General features: G+C 49.5%; 10 protein-coding genes across 10 annotated transcripts; 5 read left to right on the forward strand and 5 right to left on the reverse strand.

The window, feature by feature from the left end:
• Positions 1-609: 609 nt before the first annotated feature.
• On the reverse strand, positions 610-4,412 carry AtWU_05233 (Pfs domain protein; the record flags this gene model as incomplete). Its single annotated transcript, XM_035500343.1, has 3 exons — positions 610-2,900; positions 2,960-3,817; positions 3,866-4,412. The coding sequence occupies 3 exons, from the start codon at positions 4,410-4,412 to the stop codon at positions 610-612; spliced, it is 3,696 nt and encodes a 1,231-aa protein (XP_035356236.1).
• A 2,233-nt stretch (positions 4,413-6,645) lies between these two features.
• AtWU_05234 (homogentisate 1,2-dioxygenase) lies at positions 6,646-8,415 on the reverse strand (the record flags this gene model as incomplete). The annotated part of the gene is made up of 5 exons (XM_035500344.1): positions 6,646-6,786; positions 6,838-6,956; positions 7,012-7,366; positions 7,424-8,061; positions 8,115-8,415. The coding sequence occupies 5 exons, from the start codon at positions 8,413-8,415 to the stop codon at positions 6,646-6,648; spliced, it is 1,554 nt and encodes a 517-aa protein (XP_035356237.1).
• A 1,367-nt stretch (positions 8,416-9,782) lies between these two features.
• AtWU_05235 (dipeptidyl peptidase III) lies at positions 9,783-12,207 on the forward strand (the record flags this gene model as incomplete). The annotated part of the gene is made up of 8 exons (XM_035500345.1): positions 9,783-9,874; positions 9,935-10,136; positions 10,184-10,982; positions 11,029-11,078; positions 11,128-11,566; positions 11,619-11,692; positions 11,741-11,764; positions 11,818-12,207. The coding sequence occupies 8 exons, from the start codon at positions 9,783-9,785 to the stop codon at positions 12,205-12,207; spliced, it is 2,070 nt and encodes a 689-aa protein (XP_035356238.1).
• Positions 12,208-13,170: 963 nt separating this feature from the next.
• AtWU_05236 (TatD related DNase family protein) lies at positions 13,171-13,560 on the forward strand (the record flags this gene model as incomplete). Its single annotated transcript, XM_035500346.1, has 1 exon — positions 13,171-13,560. The coding sequence occupies one exon, from the start codon at positions 13,171-13,173 to the stop codon at positions 13,558-13,560; it is 390 nt and encodes a 129-aa protein (XP_035356239.1).
• A 974-nt stretch (positions 13,561-14,534) lies between these two features.
• AtWU_05237 (3-oxoacid CoA-transferase) lies at positions 14,535-16,368 on the forward strand (the record flags this gene model as incomplete). The annotated part of the gene is made up of 6 exons (XM_035500347.1): positions 14,535-14,796; positions 14,860-15,054; positions 15,115-15,501; positions 15,566-15,910; positions 15,974-16,071; positions 16,141-16,368. 6 exons carry the CDS (start codon positions 14,535-14,537, stop codon positions 16,366-16,368), a joined length of 1,515 nt encoding a protein of 504 aa, XP_035356240.1.
• A 252-nt stretch (positions 16,369-16,620) lies between these two features.
• AtWU_05238 (uncharacterized protein) lies at positions 16,621-16,896 on the reverse strand (the record flags this gene model as incomplete). Its single annotated transcript, XM_035500348.1, has 1 exon — positions 16,621-16,896. One exon carries the CDS (start codon positions 16,894-16,896, stop codon positions 16,621-16,623), a length of 276 nt encoding a protein of 91 aa, XP_035356241.1.
• Positions 16,897-17,797: 901 nt separating this feature from the next.
• AtWU_05239 (Zn(II)2Cys6 transcription factor domain-containing protein) lies at positions 17,798-18,787 on the reverse strand (the record flags this gene model as incomplete). Its single annotated transcript, XM_035500349.1, has 4 exons — positions 17,798-18,467; positions 18,520-18,582; positions 18,643-18,656; positions 18,713-18,787. 4 exons carry the CDS (start codon positions 18,785-18,787, stop codon positions 17,798-17,800), a joined length of 822 nt encoding a protein of 273 aa, XP_035356242.1.
• A 762-nt stretch (positions 18,788-19,549) lies between these two features.
• AtWU_05240 (isocitrate/isopropylmalate dehydrogenase family protein) lies at positions 19,550-20,697 on the forward strand (the record flags this gene model as incomplete). The annotated part of the gene is made up of 2 exons (XM_035500350.1): positions 19,550-19,799; positions 19,859-20,697. 2 exons carry the CDS (start codon positions 19,550-19,552, stop codon positions 20,695-20,697), a joined length of 1,089 nt encoding a protein of 362 aa, XP_035356243.1.
• Positions 20,698-21,263: 566 nt separating this feature from the next.
• On the forward strand, positions 21,264-23,506 carry AtWU_05241 (transcription factor domain-containing protein; the record flags this gene model as incomplete). The annotated part of the gene is made up of 2 exons (XM_035500351.1): positions 21,264-22,843; positions 22,981-23,506. The coding sequence occupies 2 exons, from the start codon at positions 21,264-21,266 to the stop codon at positions 23,504-23,506; spliced, it is 2,106 nt and encodes a 701-aa protein (XP_035356244.1).
• Positions 23,507-24,246: 740 nt separating this feature from the next.
• On the reverse strand, positions 24,247-26,601 carry pab1 (polyadenylate-binding protein; the record flags this gene model as incomplete). The annotated part of the gene is made up of 2 exons (XM_035500352.1): positions 24,247-24,406; positions 24,467-26,601. 2 exons carry the CDS (start codon positions 26,599-26,601, stop codon positions 24,247-24,249), a joined length of 2,295 nt encoding a protein of 764 aa, XP_035356245.1.
• Between the last annotated feature and the right edge of the window lie 1,001 nt (positions 26,602-27,602).

A 27,602-nucleotide genomic window follows, 5' to 3' on the forward strand; every position in this document is an offset into this window, starting at 1 on the left:
ACCTGCAGCCCCGGTCTGGCTTAAGCCCCGATCGGGTAAGGCGTGGGTGCCGAACTGCCGGAGCCGTGGGGTAGCCGTACGGATACCAGATTGATACACAGTGCAGCCAATGAGAGACACCCGATTATTGTTAGTCATCGCATCTGGGAATCCTGGGGTAATCGCTCGTATTGCATTCAGTGGAAGTTGTTAAGGGTTCATGAAGCACTTGGATCAGAAACCCTTTGTGGAAGAATTACTTTCAAAAACCTGGTGAGAGGTAATCCTATTTCGCTAACCCACCCACAGATACAATCATCTCCAGTTAAGAGGCATCAGATCGACTCTGAAAGTTTGTACTAGGTCTGTATATGGGTGTACCAAATGATGCCTTGAAGGCTTTTGCATGACCAACAACGGAGGTTCAAAGAGAATCCCCCCTTTATTATAGGAGTCTCTATAGGGAATTTCCAAATTACAGGTGTACATATCGAGTCAATTGTTCGTCTTGCTGCCATTAGAAACAGGTAGAACCGTAGTATTCTGGCATTATCACCTCTGATCGTTCCTTGGATTATGGCGACATCTGGAGCTCGTCTAGATCGACCTCAGTCAGCACTGGCATAGAATTCAGTATCGTCGAGATCTCTTGAGCTCCACATGCTGGTCATAGACAGCACATGATGCAGCCCGCTTCTCCTTCTGCAAGTGTACTGACCCCGTCGGAGCTTCTAACCGTGATGGGACTCGGACGGCGAACTCATGAGCGCTTTCGCGCATATGAGACAGGAAAAATTTGGCGTAAGCAGCCGCTGAGGCAGCGGCATACTCCTGCCACTGATCGTTCTTATGTGAGTCGGCATAATCGCATATGCCCCGAATGACAAGGCAGTCAGTGGTGGTTCTCATGACTCCTGCCGCCTCCATCTCAACACAGATCACATTTTCCTGGCCCAGGCGGTCTCGGTATCTTGCATCTCGAACGAGCTGATTACCAGATGCGATAAGACCGTAGTAAACGCTTGGGCCGTCATGCTGTCGAGTCCTTGGACGTCGGCTGCCGATGCACTTGTCACAATTTGGTTCCGTCTCAACGTGCACGTCACCTGCGTCGAATAGCATGTCTTTGTCTGCGCCTGGGTATAAGTATTTCGATTGCATTGAGGCAATCAGATCAAGATCGACAAGGAGCGGGTTCAAAGCGGACTCAAAGGAGATGAGGCCATTGGACTGGATTTTCGTGATGACTGCTCGTAAATAGGGCGGTGGTTGTTGTTTCTGCGCCGTCATCTTAAATTCGGAGTTCTGGATCCATTTCCCCATATCACCTTGTATCACCCCAGTACCGACGACGACATCACCAAGCCGTATGTCCCGGTTTGCGGAAGGTACCCCCCCTCCAATTCCAACGACCAGGCAGAACTTCACTCGCGGGAAAGTTCGGATCAAATGAGAAGCAACATTTGTGGCGGAATTCGTGCCATAATCATCGTGTGGGAGACCAGCAGCAACCACATTGAATCCTTTCATCCGTCCGAGACAATAGCAATTAGGGTCATTTCGGTCTTTTTCGAGGTCAGGGTGGGTTGAATCGAACAATGCGCGGACGGCAAGAAGTTCTTTGGACAGCGCACACACAATGCCTACCTCGTAGTCCTCGTGAGTAATACCTCCAGACGGGGACCTTGACAATGACAGTCTCCTGGAACCATCGGCATTGGGAGGAGCCAAGCTTGTTCCAAGTCCTGAGTCTTGGAAGTCGCCGTCTGAATCGGACCCCGAATCATCTGAGCATGACAAGACGTCTTTCTGTTCAGGGAAACCGGTGTCGTTCCAGGTCCATCGCAAGTCTTTGTTGTAACCAAATAATATCGCGCCATGGCCCCAACCGCTTGGTCGAACGGAATTTAGCTTAGGTATTCTCCTTTTGAAGTGTGACGGCAGGATTACTTGTGCCAGTTCGGAATGTTCTGTCTGTTCCGGGAGTCCAATGCACTTGCAAGCTTGGGGGCCATTGTCTAGGCAGTTGCACCAAATCAAATTGCGGGTCAGTCGGACCGGTCTACTATGTGGATTTCCAAACCGATCGATGATATTTGTAAGATCATACCCACTGACTGCAAGGTAAGATTTACCTTCTGGCAATGTGCTCCAATATGGGCATAGTTGGTCGTTATCAACCGGGCGAAGAATCTCACCAAACCCCGTCCCAAATAGCACTGCCGCACGAATATCTCTAGTAAAGTCAACCCAGCTTTTCCCTCTGATCCCCAACTTACAAAGCCGAGGATACAGCGGGTCTTCCTGGGTCGCTAAATCCTTGAAATCCCATCCTTCCAGGTTTCCCCTGGACATATTGAGTGACGCTCCGCCACCTGCCCCCATGATCTCTGCTTGATGATCCATGATCTTCTCGAGCATGTTATACAAACGATTGACTCTATCTCGAATCTGTACTGGAGGTAAAGTTGCCTCACTTGGTTGGCTCTGTTTCGCGTGGTACAGTTTCAGACTAAGGTTATCATGGTTCAACAAGACTTCCATTGCTGAGCTGGGGTTGAATGTGTTCTCTGGGACTTTGATGTCGGTAAGATCTAACTGGAATGCAAAGCTGAGTGGATCAGTTCTGTTGAAATATAGGGAAGCAAATAGAAGGTGCAAAAGAGCGCAGGCCCCATTCACCAACCACCCCCTTTTGGCTCCGGCATCCCACATTACCACGTATTGTCTGGCAATCCACGAGAGCTTTTCAATGTACTCATCCCTAATTAGTCGATACGGTATGTCTCTGTTGCCATATATTGCTGGGTCACCGCCTGTGATTAGCCTGCCTGCCGTGATCAATATGTTGTTTAAGCTGCAGCGAGCGGACGGTGGCCCCAACCAAGACCGATTGATCGAATAACTAGCATCTGTCGCTCCTTGTGGCAAGTCAGCTTGTGAAACCCTTTTCCACCCCTAGAATCATGCTATGACATACCGGCATAGAACTTTGCGTCTGAACACCAACCAAGAATATGTCGGCTCGACTCCAAATCGGCTAGTGTGATGTGTCCGACATGAGCCCCAATGCCATCCAGATACGAAATGCGATCTCTATGCACATTATAACGTAGGTGCCACATCATCTGATCCTGATCTCGGATGTACTCTGTCGGGATCAATAAGCTAGAGAATCCTTTGATGAATAGCTTATCACTAAAGACATCCACCTGCGTTGCTTGGGCTAGACCCGCCAAGATGTTGAGCGGGATTTCAAGGCCAGTATTTTGTCTGGAGCGGTATGGTATTGGGAAGCCCATCACCACTGTGGGGTTCCGGAACAAGTGATGCCAGCATTGTCCCAGGGGCGGCGACGAGCTCGCTTGCTCCTGATCCTCACACTTGAAATCAATACCGCATAATACCCGTGTGATAGCTGCTGCTTGTGGATTTGGGTTTGCTGCATCTTGATAACTCATACCCGGATATTCCTGTCTACTAGGCCGGGCGAGCTGATGCTTCATCAAAGCTTGAATCTCTTGTATATCTTGTTCCAACGCCATAGCCCGAATGCGCCTCCTCTCCAGCTGTTCGGCAGATAGCGACGTCACATTACGAGTCCCAGCACGGGACTCGCGCTTTTTGGCCTGGGGGGGTTCTGGAGAAGGGCTGGCGCTGTTGATGAACGGTGTGCAGTACAATATCCTAGAGTCGTGGGGCGAGGAACGGAGAGCAGAGCCTAGCCACGCAAGTTGTTCCCCAATCTCTGTAATCGAACTCTCTATTCCAGTGACTTCAACTAGAAACTCCTTTTCATTCGTCCAAGCCGCGAGTTGTGTATTGTCTGGCAGTGTACCTATAGACATGATAAGCATCCGCGGGTACCAATGGGGGGAAAGCGTACAGCTGTGTTTATAGTCACGCTCACTAAGCAGTGTAGCCTCGACTAGCTGAAGGATATCGGCACCATATGAATGCCATGTTTGCTGAAGGTATTGCAAGCAAGTCATTGCTTGAGCATCCTGACCGGACCCTGTAATCGTGATAATCTTCCCAAGGAAGCCTTCTTTACTTGTGTCATACTCCTGTTCTGCGATGAAAGACGCGGGATCCCAATTGAGAAGGAATTCTACCTGATATATTGTTGGCTGGTCATATCGACTGACTCTTCGGGATGACGGGAGGGTCTCCAGGATTCGGTCGCGAATAGCATCTTGAACATTTGGCTCTGCTGGTTGCAGGTGAAGTTTCCTCCGGAGACTTCCAAGTAGCCATTCATACACTGGGCTACTGGTGATCAGGCTCCAAAATTCCGTGTGTTCAGGGAGGTTTTCATCACCGTCTTCAATCGGGATATCATCGTCCACGTCTAAATGCTCTGCCCCACTGTCGAATTGTGCGGTGGCAAGCTCACCATCTGCATCCTCCAGATTTTGGTCCCAGAGATCCATGATATCGCCTAATTTTATTTTGGTGTCATCATGCGTTGACACATAGGTTTCAGTCTGATTTTCTAGGTATTTTATTCTCAGCCCATTCGCAATTTCACTGTCAGGATGCTTTATCAGTCTCTGCATGGAGGCGACGCCAAGTCTTGGGAAACAACGAACTCTCTGTGTCGACGGATAAACACCATAATATCCCTGTTTATCTGAGTCGAGCCAGCTTGACCAAATCTTAATGCAAAAGCTTTCAGATGTTGAGGAAGAATGTCGTGTATTCTTTCCGGAAGTTTCTGGGCATATTGGCCACACTGGACTTTATTGAACAAATCATCTACCAGTTCGGAAATATAGCTCTGCTTATCCGAAAAAGAAATGCTAGACTTAGTTGTATAGATAGATTCAGTGTCTTCGCCGTGGTCGTCTTGTGCTTTACTCGGGCTAGCTGCCGCCGGAGAAGAAGGGGATCTCACTCCGGCAAACACTATGCCTTGAACATTATGAACATGTTCTGTGTGGTATTCATCTCGGCGTGGGATCTTTTGGTGGGTAGTAGATGCGTATCCAGAATCTGTTGACGGCTCAGGGGGGGTACTTTCCCTTAGTCCACTCCATTCCGGGGTTGGATTGCCATCTCCACTCTTATTGATGCCTCTTGCTTGAGGTTGCGGAACCATCAATAGAAGCTCCTTTGCATAGGCTGCTGCCGCAGCTGCTGCATATTGGTGCCATGCCTTGTTTGTGTGAGAGTCTGCATAGTCACAGATGCCCCGAATGACCAGGCATGGAAAGATACCCATGAGACCTGGGGTCCCCACATCGACACAGAGGACTCCTAGTTCCTGGCCTATATGATCTCGAAGTTGGCTATTTTTCATCATTTGATCCCCAGACGCAATGGATCCATAGTGGATGACAGGCTCATCCTGCTCTCGTTCAGGTCGTATTACCCGCTTGGATCGATCGCAATTCGCACACGAACCAGGTGCGATATGTTCATATTCAGCTTGAAATAGACAGTCCTCTTCTGGTCTCAAGGACTTGCCAAAAGTAGATATTTTTCTTTGAATATCAGCCATATTTTTGGCGATTTGACGCCTCATAAGCCCTCTAAGGCCGTGATCGGTTTGGAGGGTAGCTAAAGCATTTGACAGATATTCAGGGATCTCACTCAGCGATCCGGTCCAGTGGTGGGAATAGACCCTGCTTGATGTTTTATCAAGATCGTACCTGATCACACCTCCAGATTTGCCTGTTAGCTGGCTCACTACAACATCGCCTAGTCGAATATCGGCGCTGCTCCTTGGTACGCCACCTCCAATACCGACTGCAAGAGAAAAGCGGATGGCAGGAAAAGTCGAGAACATCTCCCTTTCCAAAGCTGCAATTGCCTGAGTATCACCGCACCTGCTAAGCGGTAAACGAGCAATAACGATGTTGTAAACTCCAATTCCTCCGAGGATAACCTGATCTATAGCCGAAAACTTTTGCGACATCTGTGGATGTCTCTCATCCAACATCATTGACGCAACTACTATATCCAGAGGCGAGCCGCATATCCACCCGACGGTGTACTCATCGTGACGTGGGGTTATTTCGTGGTCCTGTTGATGGCGAGAATGCACGTCGCTTTTTGATGAGTTTGTGGGCATCTTCTGTACGGCGGATGGCTGTCAGACCGCGAAGCACAAGCGAGGAGAGAGTCAGGAAGGATAGATGGATCAGTTTATCTCTTTCCTCTTCTAGTCTCACTTGGGAGATAGGATTGTATTAATAAGAAGGGGAGGAAGATGGGCTGTACAATGATCCGACTCTTGACATAGAAGAGGCTACAACGGAAGAGGTGATGGAATGGTCGTCACTTTGGGCAAGAGTGGGCGGGGTTGATGGCGAGGCTGAGCTTTACCCCCGCGACATATCTGCCTGATTTCCTCCAAGGCTGAAAGAGATGAGACATCCTATTTAAACCGAACTGACATTCTGCATACACAAATCAACGAACTTTCATGGGATAGTCCTCGCCTGGATTTTCCTGTACTAAATACCGCTTTCACATCGTCTCCAATATCTCTGCGATGCTACTTCGTACTGCCGCTTCCCTTTTGCATCCTGGAAGCTGGTCTTGCTGCTTGGCGCCTCGCGCGCAGAACACCAGCCAGCTACCAGTAGCGCCTCCCAAAATGAATGATTCAGAGCTGACTGTCTCAGCCTTGCAGAAACACGCACACATTTGTTTACCTAGCTAAGCTTGGTCGTGGTCCTTGTACATTTCTGCCAGCCAATCATCATCATAATACGCTTCGAGTTGCTTCTTCCATGCTTCTTTATCGGACCTGACTTGACTGAGAATCTTCTTGATGTTTGGGTACGCGGAGAATTTGTCCTACAAAGATTATCAGCTCTGCTCCAACCAGCGTGGAGACCAAAGACGTACAGGTAAAGCATCCCATACTTTGGGATCTGGACCTTGGCTCTTAAACGTTCCACAGCCACTTCGCGCATACTCGGTGAACAGGAACGACCGGCTACTTTCAACCATAATTGTCATTTGATCTATGCCGTCAGCAATCTATTACAATGATGTTGATGTCTCATGTCATTGTCTTACTTTCTAAGATTCTCCGTGGCTCGTTCATCTGGTTGCGCATTTCACGCACATATTCATCGCTGAAGTTGCCATGTGGCGTATGGCTGACCTCAACACTACCTCCACCTGGCAAGAACTCCTCAGAGCGTCCGAGTCCGCTTCCATATAGACACGCAAGAAATTCTGTTGCCGAGTTGCGGTGGAAATACGGAGGACGGAGCGTGTTGGACGCCACATCCCATCGTGGCCCAAACCATAGAAAGTCGGCTAATGGTGTGACTGGATCTCTAGATGGGGCAGTCAATACGCAGTTCACGGACGGGTCAGTGTGATCGATAGATGTTGCATTTTGGGAAGCAAATTTGGTCAGGTCGTACTGTAAGACAGTCAGTATCTACATCATCATAATAGCCACAGAATAATTGCTGCATACCTTGTAGGGAACGGCATTCCCATGCCATGCCACCAAATCGAATGGGCTGTGATCCTGCCCAATGACACTATATCGGCCATTTGCTTTGTTGACAATCTCCCAGTCTTCATGGAGATTCTCGTCAATGTGGGCCACAGGGTGGAGAAAGTCTCGCGGATTCGCTAATCCATGGCCACCTAAGGGACCCAAATCAGGTAACTCCCAACGAGATCCCCATATTTCGACGATGTACCCACGGGCAACATTGTGCTTGGAGCCCAACCGGATAGCGAAGCGAACTCCACGCGGGATCACACAGATTTCACCTGGTTGCAAGAATAGCATCCCCATCTCCGTTTGTATATGGAGGATTCCTTGCTGAGCCACAATCAGAAAGTCACCGTCCGTATTACAATATGCTCGGTGGTCCATATTTGCATTTATCATGAAGACATAGAGTGCAATGCCTTCTCGCAGATTTGGATCTCCACTTCCCCCCAGGGTGTGCAAACCATCTACAAAGTCAATCTTCTCGTTATCGTTGGGAAGAGGAAACGGTGTCCATTCAGCCTGACCAGCAAGCGTTGTCACCTTGGGATTAAGTGTAAGGAAACAGTTCTCGATATCTGATTTGTGTTCATAATCTTTCCTATAGCCATCTTCACAACGTTAGGAACACCAGCTTGGCTTGGAAACAGAGAGAAATACATACTGTGTGCAGCTGCTGGCCTCACCCGATACATATAAGTACTAAAGTTGGCATGCCTTGAGGCTGTAAAGGCAGAGTACGTAAGACCTTCAGTGTATAGACCAAACCGCGGCTCTTGTGGGTTGTTTTGACCAGCTGGTAAGGTCCCTGGGATGACTTCTGACTGAAAGCGGTTTCCAAACCCAGCCATGTATTCGTATGGATCATTGTCGCGGGTAGGCTTCCGAGTCTTGGTGTCTGTGTAGTGGAACACTTTGGTCAGGTCTTTGATGGGCTTTTGTTGGTTGGATATGGGTGCCTGCATTATGGAAGAAGTATGGAACCTGAAGAAGCTAAAAAGTTGTATTAACGAGTAAATGGATTAAGGCTTCCGTGACTGAAGTTGTGTAGATACAACAGCAACAACAGAGAGTCTTTAAGTATATGATGGCAATAGTAGCTGATTAACATGATCGAGACATACGTCAATGCATAACCTGAGGGTTTGAATGGGCCCCTCATGATCCCATGATAGCTGTCGACGTACAATGATGGAGCATGTGGAGCAAGTAGGCATGTTCAGGGCTAGTTGATGAGGTATGGGTATCCCTTACTCTTGAGGAAAGACCCACATGGCTGACAGCGAGGTGAAAGCAGTTTCATGGTGATATGAGAGTGTTGAAGGTCCCATGATAATCTCATGGTATTTACTATCAGCAGACCTCGCATGAAGGGAAGCTTCTCCCCCCACAATCCATTCCTCCTCCAAGGCGGGGCTACCGATTATGTATGTGGAGCCATTCCACGATGGCATCTGGGGTTATGGGACCGTACCAATTAAGCTTATTTTTGGTAGAAGGTGTTATAGGGCATAACTACAGGTGTTTATTGCATGGCGCGTAGTCTATGCCAGAGCTATGATTCAGATAGTAATACATATGGACTGAAGGATACGCCTCTATTCGACAGCAAGGACATCTTCCACCATTCTCAGCGACGCGCCCAAGTAATTGACGGATCACATAGTTGGCACAGATGTTCTTCACTCATTTTTGAGGTCACCTCAGCTCTTTCATTAAGCACTCAAGCAAAAACTGGTTCGCCTCGAAGCTCTCCCGGCAAGCCTCGTAGACAATGTCATGTGCCTGTATGAGTAGCCGAGTCGTCCCTGTGGATTGAGCGGAGGTACCTGAAATTCCCCATGCATGCTTAAGGCTAGCCCCGCAAGAAATGTGGGGTTCCACATTTGCCCTCATGCCTTCCCCCTTCAGTCTCTCGGTTTCCGTGACCGATATATAGTACTATAGTGCAACATACGGTCTGATGGAAGATTTATCTAACATTACGAAACCTATTTCATGAGGATTAAATTATTTTCGTGGTTGACAAACCCTCCATAATGATGCGGGTCCGGAAGCAACCGTAATGCATGGCAGTAGGTAATAGAAATCTGGCGAGCACTGACATGTTTGCTTGCACAGCATGACAATAACAGGAATTTTGATTATTGTGGATTTTCAAATTGCTATTGTGTTCTTCAGCCAATCAAATGCTTTTTCTTATCAGGATGGCATGGTTTCTCGCGCGAAGTCACATGTGCGGGGTCATACAATAATGTTTCGTGATGAAAACAACATGGTCTACGATGGTATTCTCTCGAGCTACGCAGTCAATTGAGTACCAGATACAACAATGGTCAAACCTCAGATATACCAATTGTCGGTGGCCGCCGCATTTGACGGTTTGAGCCCACAGGAAAAGCTCTATGCTCATCACATGACGAAGTAATACATGTCTCCCACCCACAAACGCGCAGCAATAACTTCTGACATGTTGCATACAAGGGCTGCCTGGAATGGCACGCGAATCATTTTCCGCCAAGTATCTCCAGAGGCTAATGGTATTTTCGACTTTATAATGGCCCTTTACCATAGCTGTGACGGGAATTGGGAACAACTTGCCACCGAAACTGGGGTCAGCGTTCAAGAACTAGAGAATTTCCTGGAATATGCCGCTACATTTTTATCCAATATTGGCAATTACTTTGTAAGGGTAAACTGGCCTCCTGCGTGAACATTTCCTCATTCGTCTAGGGCTCCGGTGACCAGAAATTTACGCCTGATGTATCCGAGGAGGCTCTTACCTCTCTAGCATCAGTATCTTCGTCGGCATGTGAACTCCTTAAGCAGATCAAAGACCCAATGATCAGTCTTCTTCCGAGCAGTCTAGGCCACCCTGGACCATTTACCCAATCATCATATTATCTAGGTGAGGACTGCCTTGAGTCTTCAGAGGATATTGCCATGATATCAAAACTCATGGAGGATCAATCAATCTTGCCTGAAAATACTCGACTAAAGGCATATCAGAATTCTAATACTCGTTGCTATGATATCATGCAAGCATCTGTGGCAGAGGACAAGGTGGAATTGGAAGGATTTGGTGGATCGGGAGCGTCCGATAAGAAGGTATTTCTGGTGAAAGGAGACCACAAGGAAGAATTGAAACGGGTTTGTGATTGTTTGCAACAAGCCATCCCATACGCATCAAATGCTGCTCAAGTGGAAATGTTGCGGCAGATAATTGATAGCTTCCAGACTGGAAGCCTCGAAGCATACCGCGAATCACTGAGGATATGGGTGAATGACAAGGCCCCTTCGGTTGAAACAGTCATAGGCTTTGTCGAGCCATATCGCGATCCATTAGGTGTTCGTGCAGAGTTTGAAGGGATAGTCGGAATACCGGATGCTGCCGAAACCAAGATATTGAATACGCTCGCAACCAGAGCAAATCAATTGGTCTACAAACTTCCCTGGGTTGAAAATACCGGTGACAGCAAGGGCCCTTACGAAAAGGAATTATTTGAGCCACCTGATTTCTCAAGCATCAACAGTGAGCTTTCCTGTGCTTAACCATACCTGGAAGCTGACACATCTAGGTCTTGTATATTGCTCAAGTATCATTTTCCCGGGCATCAATCTTCCAAACGTTAGTAACCCGGAAATAGAGAAAATTGCTTGTCGCTAAATTCTAGCAGTATAATGATATCAGACAAGATACAGGTTACAAGAACATCATCTTCAGTAACCGCATGGTGTCTGAGAGTAGTCGATCTCGCGGTTTACACATGGTGGATGCATCAGAACAAGACACTTTCAAGAAGCATCGGTTCCATGCCTACTACATCTGGGTCGTGCTGCATGAAATTTTCGGACATGGCACGGGAAGATTCTTGACTGAATCTTCTGATGGTGGTCTCAACTTCGACATTGGAAATCCGCCCCTGGATCCCTTTACTGGAAAACCCGTAGAAAGCTGGTATCGGGCTGGGCAAACATGGACGGGGGTGTTCAATGACCTTGCAACAACAGTGGACGAATGCAGAGCAGAACTCGTCGGCGCTTATTTGGTCGACGATCTAGAAATACTAAGCATTTTTGGCTACACAGGCCAAAGCGAGGTCAAACCTGATGACAGTGAGTCCCCTTGTAGAAGCCAGAAGACTAAAGCTCATTCAGTTACTTACAGTCGCCTACAACATGTATCTTCAGCTGGGCGTCGATGGACTTCGAGGCCTTGAGAATTATGATCCCACCACCCAAGTAAGTTAAGACATGACGGATATTGAAGGTAGTGCTAAACGATGACAGAAATGGGGACAAGCACATAGTCAAGTAAGTCTAGTTTACAATCTTGCCATGTTAACGCTCCCCTAACTCCAATTAAGGCACACTATGCCATGTTTCGGCACCTCCTCCGCGACAGTGGCGGTCTCTATAACGTTACGAGCAATCTGGAGAAGAATAGCTTGACGGTCAAAGTTGACCGATCGCGAGTAATCTCTCATGGCAAGCCATCACTGGGTCGCATGCTCCTGAAACTTCATATTTATCGTTGCACCGCTGACGTCTCCAACTGTCGCCGTTTCTATGAGGGTTTATCGCATGTTGACGATGAAGCTCTGAAATGGAGAGATATTGTTGTCTCCAAGAAGGATCCCCCTCTGGTGTTTAGCCAGGCCAATACTTACCTTGTCGGTGATGATGTAAAGATGAAGGAGTACGAGCCCACAGCTCGAGGAGTTGTGCAAAGCTGGGCGGAAAGAAGTATCGAATAGTACTACCCACTTGACATATTACTACACAGCCAGAGAACAATTGTACAGAAAGCCCTGGAATAATCGCAAACGTCCCGATTGAACCCACCAAATACACCCTGCTGAACAAATTTCTGAGCAGACTGCAAAACTACCTACAAAATTTTAACCAACTCGCAGCCTCCCTCCCTTCCCTCCAAAGCTGAACCCACGTGCGAGGTGTCGTGGAAGCTAACTGCCTCTGCAAAACGGCAATGCGATATTTCAAAAGCGGCAAGTCCCACGGACGATAATATGTCTCCTTCTAAACAAGCCCAGCCAAAGCAAAACGCTCTCTCTTTCCACGCAATGCCATCAATAGCGGGCATGCCAGCGATTAGTAGGCTGGAATATACTTGGAGTTGGCACATGTACTGCTGGCAGTAAGACGGTCAATTCCGTTTGTTAGATGAGCTTCAAGGCCGTTTGGCTTCTACAGTGACGTTAGCAGAGTCATTGTTAGATCATTGACTATCCCCACATGACAAAAAAGCTAACAGATTGCTAGTCTTTGTACATACAGGAATTTTCTATATGAAAATATCCGTAACTATCATGTAAGTTACAACCATTACTTCCGAATCGACACAAAGATTAACCAGATGTAGTGCAGTACAAACATAACATTTTGCAAAACAAAAAGAATGAAAGTTTAAACATCTTGTGTCGTTATACTGATATTTTTGGAAGATTCCAATTCGCTGCAAATGCCGTATATCCCTGCCTACGCAGGATTGGGGACATTCCACAAAGGCAACATAATCAAGTATGTGCCTACGCATATAAATTAAACTTATAATCCTGTCGTCTACCTGTCAAGATCATAAACTATCCGATCAAGGCCTTTGTTCGTTTGTTAACATCTTCTCACCCATCTCGACATTATTGAAGACAATATCTCTAGATATACACCGGACAACACCCAACCCCGACCGAATCAAAATCATGCCGTACTACGCTTATCTCCAAGAGCACGTCGTCGACGGGGTGCAGGAACCCGTCCTACAAAGATACTACCTGGTAACTGCTGCCAATGCCATTGCGGCCAGTGATTTCTTTGTCGGACTGGGCAAATATGCTGAGACAAAGAACGGTCGGGTGTATAGTACTACGGCCGAGACCATGGAGTGGTGGAACTGTACGGTTAGATCAGCCGGTGACATCCGATGGATCTACAACGAAATCATGGCCCATAGGCCTGAGAATTACAACAATGTGGAAGAGTTGGCCGATTGCCGTGGTAAAATCATTCTCTGCGAGTTGAACATAACGAATTGGCCAATTATTCCTGTCACTCAGAACACTTCGCTTGATTATAGGGATCACCAGATCTAATAAATCAGCCAGTTTCATCATATGACGAGGATACATTGACTGATCGGAATGCTGATGGTTGATGGAGTCTTTGTCTTGGGGGACCCAGAATGGTTTGTGTTTACGGTCACGTGGTTGTCGGTTTCCCGAACCTCTTAGCAGAAGCATGTATCAAGTATGACCAGAATGCGAAATAATTATGTCTTTGATCTTAAGTGGCCATAGTAGTCCATCTTCACCCTCCATCATAATGTAAAATCCAGCAAAAAGTTGTTGTAAAGCAGGGGAATGTGCTACCCCAGATCGAGACCCCACAAGATCTCCCGATTCGGAGGGAAAGTCGGCAGAGTCAAGGCTTGCCAGGAACCCCGGCGAGTTCACCCGATTTGTCTTGCCGACGCCCGTCCCGCTATCGGAATCGTAAAATACACCCGTCGTTGTGACGGGTTCGCCCCATTGGCGCGCTTATCTAATCAATCATCACTGCCGGAGGACCCTGAATTGACTGACGGACAAGCAGAAAGTGACTAATAAAACAATCCGTGCATTGGGGGATACCGGTAAAATCGGAGAATGTTTGACAAGGCCATCCCGCTCCGATCGCGTGCCTCAAATAGTGCTTTTGAGGGGAAAGACTGGGGTGATTCAAACAAGGGGGTTGTGGACACCCCGCAGGCAGAACGTTTCTCCCCCCACAAGTGTACGAGGCAATACGACCCCAGCGGTCAGGCAGTGGGGTCGGCTTCGGAAGGCGGCAAAGCGATGCTGAAAGTCGGCGGCGGATAATCGCTTTTGTCGGCTGCGCCATCATGTTCACTAGCCGAACGGCGAGCTACGCGATGCTGCAAGAGCCGGTCTGGCCTAGGCTGAGCTTCTTTTTTATCGCTGGCGTTGTCCTTCCCTCTCTCTTTCTCTTCTTTTCTTTCTTTCTTTTCCCCAGGTTTTTGACTCCCTCCGCAGATCTCAATTCTTTTGTTTAAGGCTGGTCGACAATCATGTCGCGGCCTGTTCCTGCGGTGTTCCGCCCCATCTGGAGGCGGAATTTCTCCGTCTCAACTGCCAAGCGCGCAATCGATAAACTATGCCCGTCCGCTCAGGAAGCGATCAAGGATATGAAGGGTTCTTCGACCCTTCTCGTCGGTGGTTTCGGTTTCGCTGGTGTCCCTACTACGTTGATTGATGCCGTCCGTGACCGTCCGGACATCAAGGATCTGACTGTCGTCTCCAACAATGCTGGAATGCCCGGCGTTGGTCTCGGTAGGTTGAGCTACACTGCAATGCAGTAAAGATTGCAATTGGTCTAACAGACGACGATAATAGGCCAGCTGCTGGAAAGCAAGCAGATCAGCAAGATGATCGCCTCTTTCATCGGTGAAAACAAGGTCTTCGAGAAAATGTATCTCACTGGTGACCTCTCTCTGGAATTGACCCCCCAGGGTACCATTGCGGAAAAGTGTGCCGCTGGTGCCGCTGGTGTCCCTGCCTTCTATACCCCTGCTGCTTACGGAACTATTGGTACGCATACTTCAATGGCTGTCTATGTCCCGGACTTAGACTAATCATTTGGTTGTATAGTGCAATCTGGTGAACTCCCCGTTCGTTACAACAAGGACGGTAGCGTCGCTATCAAGAACGCCCCCAAGGAAGAACGCGAATTCAACGGCAAGAAATACATCCTGGAAGAATCGATTTTCGGTGACTACGCCCTGGTTAAGGTCCACAAGGCCGACAAGCTCGGTAACTGCCAGTTCCGCAAGTCCATGAACAACTTCAACGAGGCCATGGCCAAGAACGCCAAGTACACCATCGTCGAGGCCGACCACATCGTCGAAGTTGGCGAGATCGACCCCGAGAGCATCCACCTCCAGGGCATCTACGTCAACAAGGTCATCCAGAGCACCGGCGAGAAGAAGATCGAGAAGCTCACTTTCGCCAAGGACCCCAACGAGATGCTCCAGGCTGGTCAGTACCCAGTTCAAGCCCCGATTTCATAGCGCAAATTTGCTAACATGTGTCGGTGTTGTAGGTTCCGGTGAGGCCACTATCCGTCGTGAACGTATCGTCAAGCGTGCCGCCAAGGAATTCAAGGACGGCATGTACGTCAACCTTGGTATCGGAATGCCCCTGATTGCTCCCGCCTACGTCGAGGAGGGTGTTGAGGTCGTCCTCCAGGCCGAGAACGGTATCCTGGGTCTGGGTGGCTACCCCAAGCCCGGTGAGGAGGACCCCGACTTGATCAACCCCGGCAAGGAGACCGTCACCCTGGGTCGCGGTGCTTCTGTTTTCGGTTCCCACGAGAGTTTCGGTATGATCCGCTCTGGCCGCATTGACCTGACCATGCTTGGTGCTCTCCAGGTCAGCCAGTACGGAGGTAAGCTCAGCACCTTTCACCACAAACTCATAATGAACAATATTTACTAACCCTTTAATCCAGATCTCGCCAACTTCATGCTTCCCGGTAAGGTCAAGGGTATGGGCGGAGCCATGGACCTCGTTTCCAACCCCGAGAAGACCAAGGTCGTCGTCACCATGGTGAGTCACCCCTCTACTTATACCACCCCACATACATTTGAATGTCCACCACTAACATAGTTTGAACAGGAACACACCGACAAGAAGGGCAACCCCAAGATCCTCCCCGAGTGCAGCTTCCCCCTGACCGGACCCCGCTGCGTGTGGAAGATCATCACCGATCTGGCCGTCTTCGAAGTCAGCCCCACCGAGGGTCTGACTCTTGCCGAGTACGCCGAGGGCGTGACCGTCGAGGAGATCCGCAGCAAGACTGCCGCTCCTTTCAAGGTTTCTGCTGATCTGAAGCCTATGCTGTAAATTTATTATTATACCACTTTTTTTTGATGCATAAGTATGATGGTTGTTTATAGATTGTGATCGTTGTATATAACATTGATGTTGATGTTGATGACTGGTTTGGTTGGATAAAAAGGGAAATTCAAAAACTAGATTCATGATATACACTACACTCATTATTCCTTTAACACATAAAACATACACATACCCCCAATACAATACAATACATCACCCATGACTCACGAAAGAGAAAGAGAAAGAGAGAGAGATATATCAATGCGTCGTCTTCGACCTATTAACCGACCCCGTCGTGCCCTTCCGCGTCCCCTCAACAGGATTCGGCGCAGTACCGGTATTCATCCTCCTTGCGGCAGCGACATTCGGGGCCTTGAAGGCAATATCATTCTGCTCGCGGTATTCCTCTTCCTCTTCTTCTTGCTGTTCGTGCCAGGCATTCTCGTAGTCGTCGATGGGGAGGTCGTCGTCGCGGACTGCGCCGTGAACTTTCTTCGGTTGAGGTGGTGGGGAGGCGACTGGTTTGGAGGGCATTTTGGATGAGCAGAGGATTGACTGGATTGGATTGGTTTATTGGAGGTGATTCTTTGTTTGTAAAGGATGTTCTGTAGAGTCGTGATTGCGAGTTGGAGTTGGGATGTGATGGATTTGGAATGGGGGAAAGGGTTGGTTTAAATAGCCAGGTATATCAGGAGTACTGGGTAGCGTAGGTTTGAAGGAGCGTTATGATGAGGTCATGCATTATAAAGTATCATTGTATATGGTATGATTGAATCTAGTTCGAATGGTTCCACAAAAGATGCAGGTTTGTGTACATGATTGCTTGGGTGATATGCTGTGTGGTAATGGTACTGTGTTTAGTTGGCGGCGAATATACTTCGTCCTAGTATTAATTGGTTGATGGCGTCATGGCGATGTAAGTCGCGCAGTGTTTGAGATACTTGCAGGATACCATGTGCTGAGCTATCTGTAGAGCATATTCCTGCAGGTATTTCTCAGGTCTCAGGTATCATATGGAAAGCTTTCGATGGAATGGATGGATGCTGCGGCTGATATGGGTTAGTTGTGGGGACGGGCGGATAGATTCATCATTTCCCGATTAGGAAACATATCACGAGAATCTTATCCCACCAGTTTTACAGGTAATTTTGTTATGCATATTTTTTATTACTAAAATTTTGAGAGGTATGGTTTGAGAGACTCCCGATATAGTACTCGTTTGGTCATACTAAAGACAAATAGTATATGACTAGGCCATTGTATATACAGCACACAGGTCCCCTTTAACCAGTAGACCCAAGGACTCCTCCATAATAAAATAAACATTCTTTCATAAAGACACAACGGGAAGATATAAAGTTGTGACGTCCCAGCGACGGACCAGTTTTATCGTCAACAATCTCTTGTATGCCCCGTATATCTCTTGTCCGATGGACTACCAAAGAAATTGCTGTTGAAAGCTCACAGGAGGTGCACCCCTCCACAGACTCGGTTTCTGCAAACTAGGAAATTCATGGACCGCTTCCGCTCGAGCGCGTTGATACTGTATCGCTTCAAAAACAGGATCCATTCGTGGACGATTCTCCCTGGCCTCACCATCTAATGCGCTGCTATACTGAACTTTAGCCGAGGATAAACCGGCATCCATCGGGCTATTGGGTATATCAATCTGGTGTATCCGTGGTAGCGTAGGCATTTCGCGAAATCCTTGGAATTCAGGCATCTGGTCCTTTGGAGATCCAGTCTCCGGTTGGTATTCAGGGTGTGAGACAGAAGGACGCTCAGCGGCTTCAGATCCCGAAGAGTGTCGTGACGAACCATCTCCTTCATTGCTCAAACAGTCATTCTGCCAGTCCCGGATTTCCTGTACTGTGTGTAGAGGAAACTTCTTCCAATAGTCGGTGCCTCGCTTTCCAAGGCGGGAAGATGACGAGTATGTCTGAGGCGGACTGCCGCTCTTCCGATGCCTGCTTGAACAATCTTGGCGTCCCTGAACACTGGCAGAGAGCTGAGAGTCCGGGATCTGGGCGAGAAGATTCAAAAGAAGACTCTCTGTTTCATGAAGACGGTGTTCCAAGGCTTCTATGTAACCTTTTGCCGGCCCACTAAGACGTATAAGCTTGGGCACTTTCAAGTCCAGCAGCTAGCGTAGCTTACCGTTTCAACTGTTCGGGCCAGTCGCACGACCGATTGTGCTGGTCGCATTGAGTGCAAATTGGCCTTTCGGATTGAATTGCATGAGTAAAAGATGGAACTAAAAGCGAAGAATTTCCTACTTACTTATTCCCGCTGCACTAGAAACACATGGACTGTTAGATGCGAAGAAACATGAAGAATAGAATAATCTCACCTTCTGTTTCCGGAACCGGCAGGAATTACAAGCCACTGTGATGCGCGACACTTTGTTCGGCTTTGCAGGCGCCATTGTTGACCGGTTAATAGTTTGAACGAAGGGCGACGCAGTAAAGTATGCAGTAGATTGACCGGCTCCGCTCGGGGATCATCGTAGTACAAAGTATCAGCCAGAGGGCAGGATTAAGAGGGCGCTCGAGGAAAAGCGTTATGGAGCAGCGGACTGCCGCCATAGAAAGGCTAAGCAATTCGGGTCGATCGTGATTGCCACTTCGGGATAAGCGCAGGGTCGGTGGGACTTCCACGGCTGAACGCTTAGCCGACGCGTGGCTCCTTCTCTGTGCAGTGCCTGTGCCTGTTCTTCAGGGATCAACAATCACCCTGCTCTGCCCATCTGATCATCTACTCAGCAGCTATACACTATAAACGTTGGTGGTTGTGGCATACTTAGCCAGTCCATTGCAGAACGGCACATGGAGATCAGTAGGAAGCCGGCCTGTGCGGTTGCCACTAATTCGGTATAGGCTGGATTAGATAAGCGCAGCAGTATCCATCTTTGCCTCCAAACTATACTGGCTCCAAACATTCAAGAGCCAACGAAAATAAATTACTACTGGTTATAGTAGATACTAGAAGGTGAAATTACGAGACATAAATAAAGTTGCATGCGGCGAAATTATGGCGACATGCGCAGGACAAACCTTCAGCCTGAATAATAACCGGAGCGGGGAAGTATATAGAGCTTCAAGATGCGGGGATCATAATACTGACATCCAGAGAGTCGTTCCTCGCCTCAATTCTTACTAGTACCGTGTTTCGGTCTTGCAAAAACACAATGGCTACCGAGAAACCTACTTATCGCATCGCATCCATTCCCGGTGACGGCATTGGCGAGGAAGTGGTGCGAGCAACCATTGAAGTGGTCAACAAGCTCGCTCAGACGTTGAACACATTCAACATTGAATTTACGCATCTCCCATGGGGCACTGAATACTACAAGCAACATGGTCGGTACGTGTCTGAAGGTTACTTGGACACTCTGCGGAAATTCGACGCAGGCTTGTTTGGCTCTGTAGGACATCCAGGTATGCATATTCGATCCCGATCAGACAGTCAATTGCAATTCACCCACTAACGAATTTAGACGTGCCCGACCACGTCTCCTTATGGGGCCTGCTACTAGCACTCCGCAGTCCATTGCAACTATATGCCAACGTCCGTCCTGTGCGCACCTTTCCCGGAACCAAGTCACCTCTGACCACAGCTGTGAATGGCATCGATTGGGTCCTTGTGCGAGAGAATTCTGAGGGAGAGTACTGTGGTCAAGGTGGGCGCAGCCACACGGGTCAGCCATGGGAAGCTGCGACAGAGGTGGCCATCTTCACACGGGTTGGTGTCGAGAGGATTATGCGCTTTGCCTTCGAAACAGCACGCTCCAGACCACGTCGCCACCTGACCGTCGTCACCAAGAGTAATGCCATGCGCCATGGAATGGTCCTCTGGGATGAGGTCGCTGAGGCGGTCGCGAAAGACTTCCCGGATGTCACCTGGGATAAGATGTTGGTGGACGCCATGACCCTCCGCATGATTTCGAAGCCGGATTCGCTGGATACTATCGTGGGAACCAATTTGCATATGGACATTCTATCTGACCTTGCAGCTGGTTTGGCTGGTTCCATCGGTGTGGCACCATCCAGCAACCTCGACCCTACCCGCAAGAACCCCTCGCTGTTCGAGCCGGTTCATGGAAGTGCTTTCGATATCATGGGTAAGGGCCTCGCCAATCCGGTGGCTACCTTCTGGTCCGCTGCGGAGATGCTCTCATGGCTGGGTGAAAAAGATGCTTCCAAAAAGTTGATGGACTGTGTCGAAAAGGTGTGCGCTGCTGGGGTTTTGACACCGGATCTCGGGGGTTCGGCGAATACGCAGGGAGTTGTGGATGCAGTTTGCAAAGAAATTGAGCAGCAGTTGGCTTCATCTTAAGAAAAGATGCGGCAAGGTCTCCTTGCATTGTGTGTTGGTGTTGGGAAAGACGCGAAATAGAGATACTTCCTCTCCTGTCAAGCATAGCATCGAGTAAAGGTTCCACATCCAATTGCATTATCATTAGTCCTAGTTCCCATCCGTTGAGTAGGCAATATATTCTTGATAAACAGTGTTATTTCGATTGATTACCTGGAGCTAACTAAACTCCTGGCTTGCCCTTCTCTATTCCCTACTTCTTTTGGCGGATTTCGCAAGCAGTATAGACTGGCTAGCAATAGGCGTCAACATCTTTGAAGTCAATTCACCCTCTGACGATTAGAAATTGCATGTGAGTAATAGGTTTTTAAAAATAACCAATTGCTCTAGGTTAAATTACTATATCTGCAAAACTTGACGCTCAGTAGTAGTTAGAAATGAAATGGAAATGGTTGAAGTTGTCGTCCATGACTAAGCAGGCACCCGGATTTGCGACTCGCAGTTCAGTCCGAGAATCTGACTTTAACGCCATCTTTTCTTCCATGCTCTCTCCTTATCCTCGACGGCAGCATCATGATCCCACCAGAATGGAGCCTCCGGACCTTACCAATGGCCCATCCGAGATTGGTTCCCTGACCGCGCATTCCAAGGATGAGAGTCAGTTTGTCGGTAGCTCCAGTGGCGTCTACTTCATCAATACCGTCCGACGGGCTTTCTCCGAAAGTTTAGATCCGAGTGGTTCATCGCCTGCACAAGACTTCCCCCAGCCGGAGGATACCCTGGTAGGCAGTGATGCCTCGCAGAAAACGACCCCGGCTGCGCTGCAGGATGATCAGTTTCCGAGCCAATGGGCATATAATCCCGCAGTGGCAGCAGTCTTGGGGAATGCTCCCCCGCTTGATACAGCTCGGGAACTCATGATGATGTACTTCAAAGTTTGGCATCCTCTATTCCCGTTTCTGCATGGCCCTACTTTCTTGCAGGCCATGGAGGGCCTCTACTCAGAAGACCGCCAGGAGCCAACTGGTAATGCTCCAATGGCGGATCACCGGCATGTATGCTGGACAACAATCTTTCAGTGTATTTTCAATCTAGCCAATGCTGTTCATCCGGAGATTCAACTCCCACTGGGGTCTCGGATAGAATCGCCCAGTAACATGCATTCTCTCCTCGGCACGCTAACTAGTAAGCACGATATGTTGTCCTTGCAGGCACTTCTTGCTTGCCAACTATATTTGCTTGCAAAAATGTCCCTCCGGACAGCCTCCACCGTAGGTGGCTGCATGCTCCGTTCCATGCTGCACGCAGGTCTCCATCGCTGTCCATACCGATACAAGGAGCTCACAACCCACGACAGACAGCTGCGCAAGAGGATATTCTGGTGTGCATACGCCATTGACCGATACCTAAGCCAGGCACTTGGACTGCCTCTAGGCGTACAAGACTCGGATATCGATGTCTGTTCGCCCAATACTCCTGAGATCCATATACCAGGAATGTACAATAGATCGCATTTCGCCCGAGCTACTTCGTATCCTGAGCAAAGGGGACACCGCCCCCAGCTCACAAGCAACCAACACCACGAAAACACTTCATTACGTACCTTCTCAGCCCACAGCAGCTCCTCGGCCGAAGAAGCCCAGCAAAACCGCCGCGAACTCGCCTTTGCAAGCTACGTCGAGTCCGGCACCTTAACAGGACGAGCCCTCGAGCTCTTCCATAAATCCATTACAGTGCGCTCTGTCCCACGCAGCTCCGTACTATTCCTCATTACAGACGTCCACAAATGGTGGAACAATCTCTCCATCGAAACACTCCAAGGCCAACAACACCAACAATCATCCACCGACCAACCCTCATCATCATCCCCCGCAGCAACAACGACAACCGCATTCAACTTCGCACCCTTCTTCACCGTCCTCTACCAACATCTCATCCTCCTCATCAACCGTCCCTCCCTCTCCCTCAGCCCATCCACCCCCGAATTCTGCTCCGGGCTCCAAACCTGCATCAACGCCGCAAGGGAGATCATCTCCGCTCTAACGACGCAGCAAGAAAGCGGCCAATCATTCTTCTGGCCCGGTTTCCTCTCTGCTGCCTGGATGTCAGGTCTCGTCCTTGCATTTGCATGCCAACTCCGCCAATACGTCTTATCCAAGGGAGCTCAGTACGTTGCATAACCCCCTCCCCAGCTCTTCGTCCTGCACACCTTGTCTCACAGAAATCCCCCTAACCTGCATGCACCCCACATCCGCCCCAACCTACCTACCTACCTACCCACCTTACTAACATCACCCAAAACAGGGAAATCACCAAATGTCTCACAATACTGCACACCATGTCCACGCAATGGGAAGCAGCCAAACACTGCCACAGGGCACTTTCCCTTCTATCTCGGACTATCCAGGAATCAGGCACCAACACCAACACCACCGCAGGTGAAGGATCACCCAATAAACGACGGAAAGTAGCCGTGGATCCTCACCACACCGCCTTCTTCACTCCCATCAACTCGCTATCTTCGACGAATATGGATGATGAATATGCACGAGGACGAGCAGGGAGGAGGACTTCTACTGCTGCTGCTGCTGCTGCTGCTGCTGCCGCGACAACATCTGGTCTGCATGAACATGCTAATACTAGTAGCGGCCATGTACATCTGTCTCATGAGGAGAGGTTATTCTCTGCCGAGGGGGTTAGTACTAATACTAATGATAATAATAATGGAGATGCGGTGGGAGAGTTTGATTTTGGGATCGTGGATCTGCTCCAGGGGAGTAATTTTGATGATTTGGCGGATATGTTTGGGCAGCAGTATCCTTCTTTTTGAGTTAGTACTTATTCCATCATGGATTGGTATATATGGGAAGGGGAGGGTGTATGATAGTGCATATTACGAAATACAAGGACCGTGTAAATACAACAAGTTACGTCTACGAATGGAAATAATATCTACATATACGTATAATACGTGAGAAAGATCCCGTGAGGAAGTCATAAGTCTATATTACACTCGTGTCATATCGTAGGATACGAGGTAGGTAGTATGGCGGGGATAGGAAGAGAAGACGTCACAACTTCCTCCCTCTCGTGACATGAAATAAGAGAACCATGGCATCCGAACAACTTTTCATCTCCGTTCCCAGAATTGGCCCGCCTTCCTTTGCCCATCGCCCTCTTGCATCACGTGCTAACATTGCCAGGGAACAAACCCCAAAGCGCTATTCAAGAGGAAGGAGAAAGAAAAAGAGACGGGAGATCCGGTAAAGGTGATGTCGCTCGCTAATCATGGACCGATGACACCACTAACAAAGAACTTTTGGGAACCGAGGGATATCAGGACCAGGAGGGAAGGAGAAGAGAGGGATAAAAAAAAAAAAAAAAAAGTGGAAAGGTTGAGGGGTGGGTAAAATGGAAAGGAGGTGTCGGATAGGAGGAAAATAAGAGGTGAAATCGTTAATTCGAGTAGAAGAGGTAGAAGAGGTCATCAAAAATAGGTGGGAGTCAAAAAAAATTCGACATGGCAGACTGCTGAAATCAAACCACCGGTGCAGGAGATGAGACGCGAATTTACGCCTTGTTCTCCTCAGTCGAGGCCTCCTTCTCCGCCTCGGGCTTGGCAGCCTCAGCGGCAGGAGCCTCGGACTCGGTGCCCTTGTTCTTCATGTACTCATCGTAAACGCTAAGGGCCTCGTCGACCTTGGCGCGAAGGGCTTCCTCGTCCTCAAGCCTACAATAATGTATTAGCAACTAGAAGTAACAGTGTAAAGAGTAGAAGGGAAATACTCACAGGCTGAGCAACTCGGTGTTGTCCATCTCCAGAAGCATACCAGTGATCTTACCAGCCAGCTCAGGTTGCTGGGCCTGGATCTTAGGGTAGAGAGCCTCACCGAGCATCTGCTTCTGCTGGGCCGGGGGAGCGGCACCGAGAGTCTGAGCGTTAACACCACCAGCGGCACCTTCCTGAGGACCGGCGGGAGCAGCAGCGTTCTGTCCGCGACCACCCTGGCCAGGGCGGATCTGACCCTGCTGAACAGGAACACCACCACGGCCCTGGCCGTAACCGGGACCGCCACGCATACCCTGACCCATGGGCATTCCGGGGACCTGACCACGGCCACCAGCGCCGCGTCCGAACTGCACCTGAGCCATCTGGGGGTAACCCATGCCGTTAGGGATGGCACCAGGGCCCTGCATGCCCATGGGGATACCCTGAGCAAAGTTGGGGGGGATCTGCTGGTTGGGGCCCATGCCGCGACCACCCTGCTGGCCAGGGAAGGGACCGGGGTACTGGCCGGGGCGTCCACCGGGGATACCCATCACCATACCGGGCTGAGGGGGGAAGGCCATGCCGCGCTGACCACCAGGGATGAAACCCTGCTGGCCGGGGCCGTAGAAGACAGCGGGCTGCATGTAAGGCTGGGGCATACCAGCGGCAGCGGCGGCCTGCTGCTGTCTGATGGTGTTGCGAGCCTGGATGCTGGCCTCAAGCTGGCTGCGGCGGACATCCTTGCGCTGGGCAAGGGCAACGTAGAGGGGCTTGCCGTTGACCATTCTCTGGTTCATCTCGGTGACAGCCTTGGAAGCCTCATCGGGGCTGCTGAAGCAGACGAAACCGAAACCCTTGCTCTTACCGAAGGGCTTCTTGTCAGACTTCTTGGCCTCCTTGTCCTTCTCCTCGGAGGACTCGGCGGGCTTCTCCTCGGCCTTCTCCTCGGCCTTCTCAGCCTCGGGGGTGGCCTCCTTGTCGTTCTCCTTGTTAGCCTCCTTCTCCTTACCAGCAGATTCGGGAGACGATTCGCGCTCGACGTTGGTGTCACGCATAACCTTGGCAGAGGTGATGGTGCCGTAAGGTCCGAAGAGCTCACGGAGCTTCTCATCATCAATGTCGTCGGTCAGGTTCTTCACGTAGAGGTTGACACCCTGGTACTTGGAAGCCTTCTCCAGGCGGGCGGCCTCGTACTGCTTGCGCAGCTCCTCCTCACGCTCGTGCTTCTTCTGGGCACGACCGACGTAGAGCTTCTGGCTGCGGATCTCCTTGTCGTTCATCTCCTCGACGGCGGCCTGCGCGCTCTCGTGGGTAGAGAAGTTGACAAAACCGAAGCCACGGCTCTTGCCCTCCTGGTCACGGCTGAGGGTGGCGGAGGTGATCTCACCGAACTTCTCGAACATCTTGCGGAACTCATCGTCATCAATCTCAGAGTCGAGGTTCTTGATGTAGACGTTGGTGAAGTTGGCCTTCATCTCCTCGAACTTGCTCTGGCGGTCCTTCTTGGAGATGTGGTGACCGACGAAGACCTTCTTGTCGTTCAGCAGCATGCCGTTGACGTGCTTGATGGCGTTGTTGGCAGCCTCAGCAGTCTCGTAGTGGACGAAACCGTATCCCTTGGAGTTGCCGAACTCATCCTGAGCGACCTTGCAGCTGAGAATGTTGCCGAAGGCGGCGAAGGTGTCGTGGAGAGCCTTGTTGTCAATGGCGCTGTCCAGGTTCTTGATGAAGACGTTGCCCTGGCCAGTCTTGCGGAGAGCGGGGTCACGCTGGGACCACATGATACGGCAGGGCTTGCCCTTGATCAGAGTGTAGTTGAGGTCTTCCAGAGCACGCTCACCATCGGCGGTGTTGTTGTAGTTGACGTAGGCGTATCCAAGAGAGCGTCTGGTGACAGCATCACGGCAGACACGGATGGAAGCAACCTGGCCGATGGAAGAGAACAGCTCGTAGAGCATGGCCTCGGTCACGGAGGGGTCGAGTTCACCGACATAGAGGGAAGCCGAGTGAGGCTGGTTGGCAGCGGGAGCCGGAGTAGAGTTCTCAACGGCAGTGACCTCGGGGGTGGTGGCACTGGGGGCAGCAGCAGCAGGGCTGGCCTCAGCGGCGCCGTTGACGTTCTCGGCAGCGGGGGTGGTAGAGACGTCGGCAGACATTTTTGTGGTGTTACTGTTGGACAAGAGGTAAAGATGTTAGCACAGGTATCGACGAAGAGGATACGAGAGAGTAAGTGGGTAGGGGGGGAGAGGGACAAGCTGTAACAGGCGATGGAATTGGAGGATTGGAACAAAGCTCTCAAGCAACAATGAACGAGAACAATCACAAGACAAAGAATAAGAGACGAATGATGACAGCGGGAAGATGAGCAAGGGGATGAGATAAGAAAAGAGGCAGTGTGGGCTTGTCTGATGGAGACGGGGATTTCCTTCCCAGGCGGTCACACTATCACCGTGATAGAAGGCAGGCAAGGGAAGGTCGACAAGAGATGGAGGGGGGATAGTGGAGGAGGAATGACGATCCACGCAGCAAAAGTACAACCTCAAATTAGACACCGGGAAACACCGTCAAGACAACGGCTGCTGGTATGAAAAGAAGGCTGGGGAAGTGAAGCGAAAAAGACGATCACGAGGGATGAAGAATATGCGGTAGAGGGAAAACTTCCAGATGCACGCACAAAACACGCGCGCCCACACACACACACACCGCACAACTTTTCGGAGACAGTGGGAAAAAGTCACAGTAGGGCCCCAACACGAACACGAAATTTTGATGGACGGGGGAGGGAGTATTTACTTTGGTTTTTTTGGTCTTTTTTCCGGGTTTTTTTAGGGGATTTTTTTCGAGGAGTTTTCGAAAAAGGGAGATATGAAAAAGGAGGAAGAAGAGAAAAGGATGCTGGGGATAGACAGCAAAGAAGGGTTTTATGGATTTTTTGGGGAAGGAAGAAAGAAGGAAGAAGAGCGGATGGAGGAGGAAGAGGAAGAGACGGCGAAGAATGAAAATCGCCCCGAGAAAGACCTTTCTCTGACTGTGACTGACTGAAATTCTGCCTGCCTTCCTTTTTTTTCTTTTTTTTTTATCTGAAAAAAACTCAAAACGATAAAATTTTCTTTTGCTCTCTTTGGGTCGGCAGGTGGCGCTAAACCTTATTAGGGTA

The sequence above is a fragment of the Aspergillus tubingensis genome, assembly GCF_013340325.1.
Source record: "Aspergillus tubingensis WU-2223L DNA, scaffold_7, whole genome shotgun sequence".
Taxonomy (NCBI): Eukaryota; Fungi; Ascomycota; class Eurotiomycetes; order Eurotiales; family Aspergillaceae; genus Aspergillus; species Aspergillus tubingensis.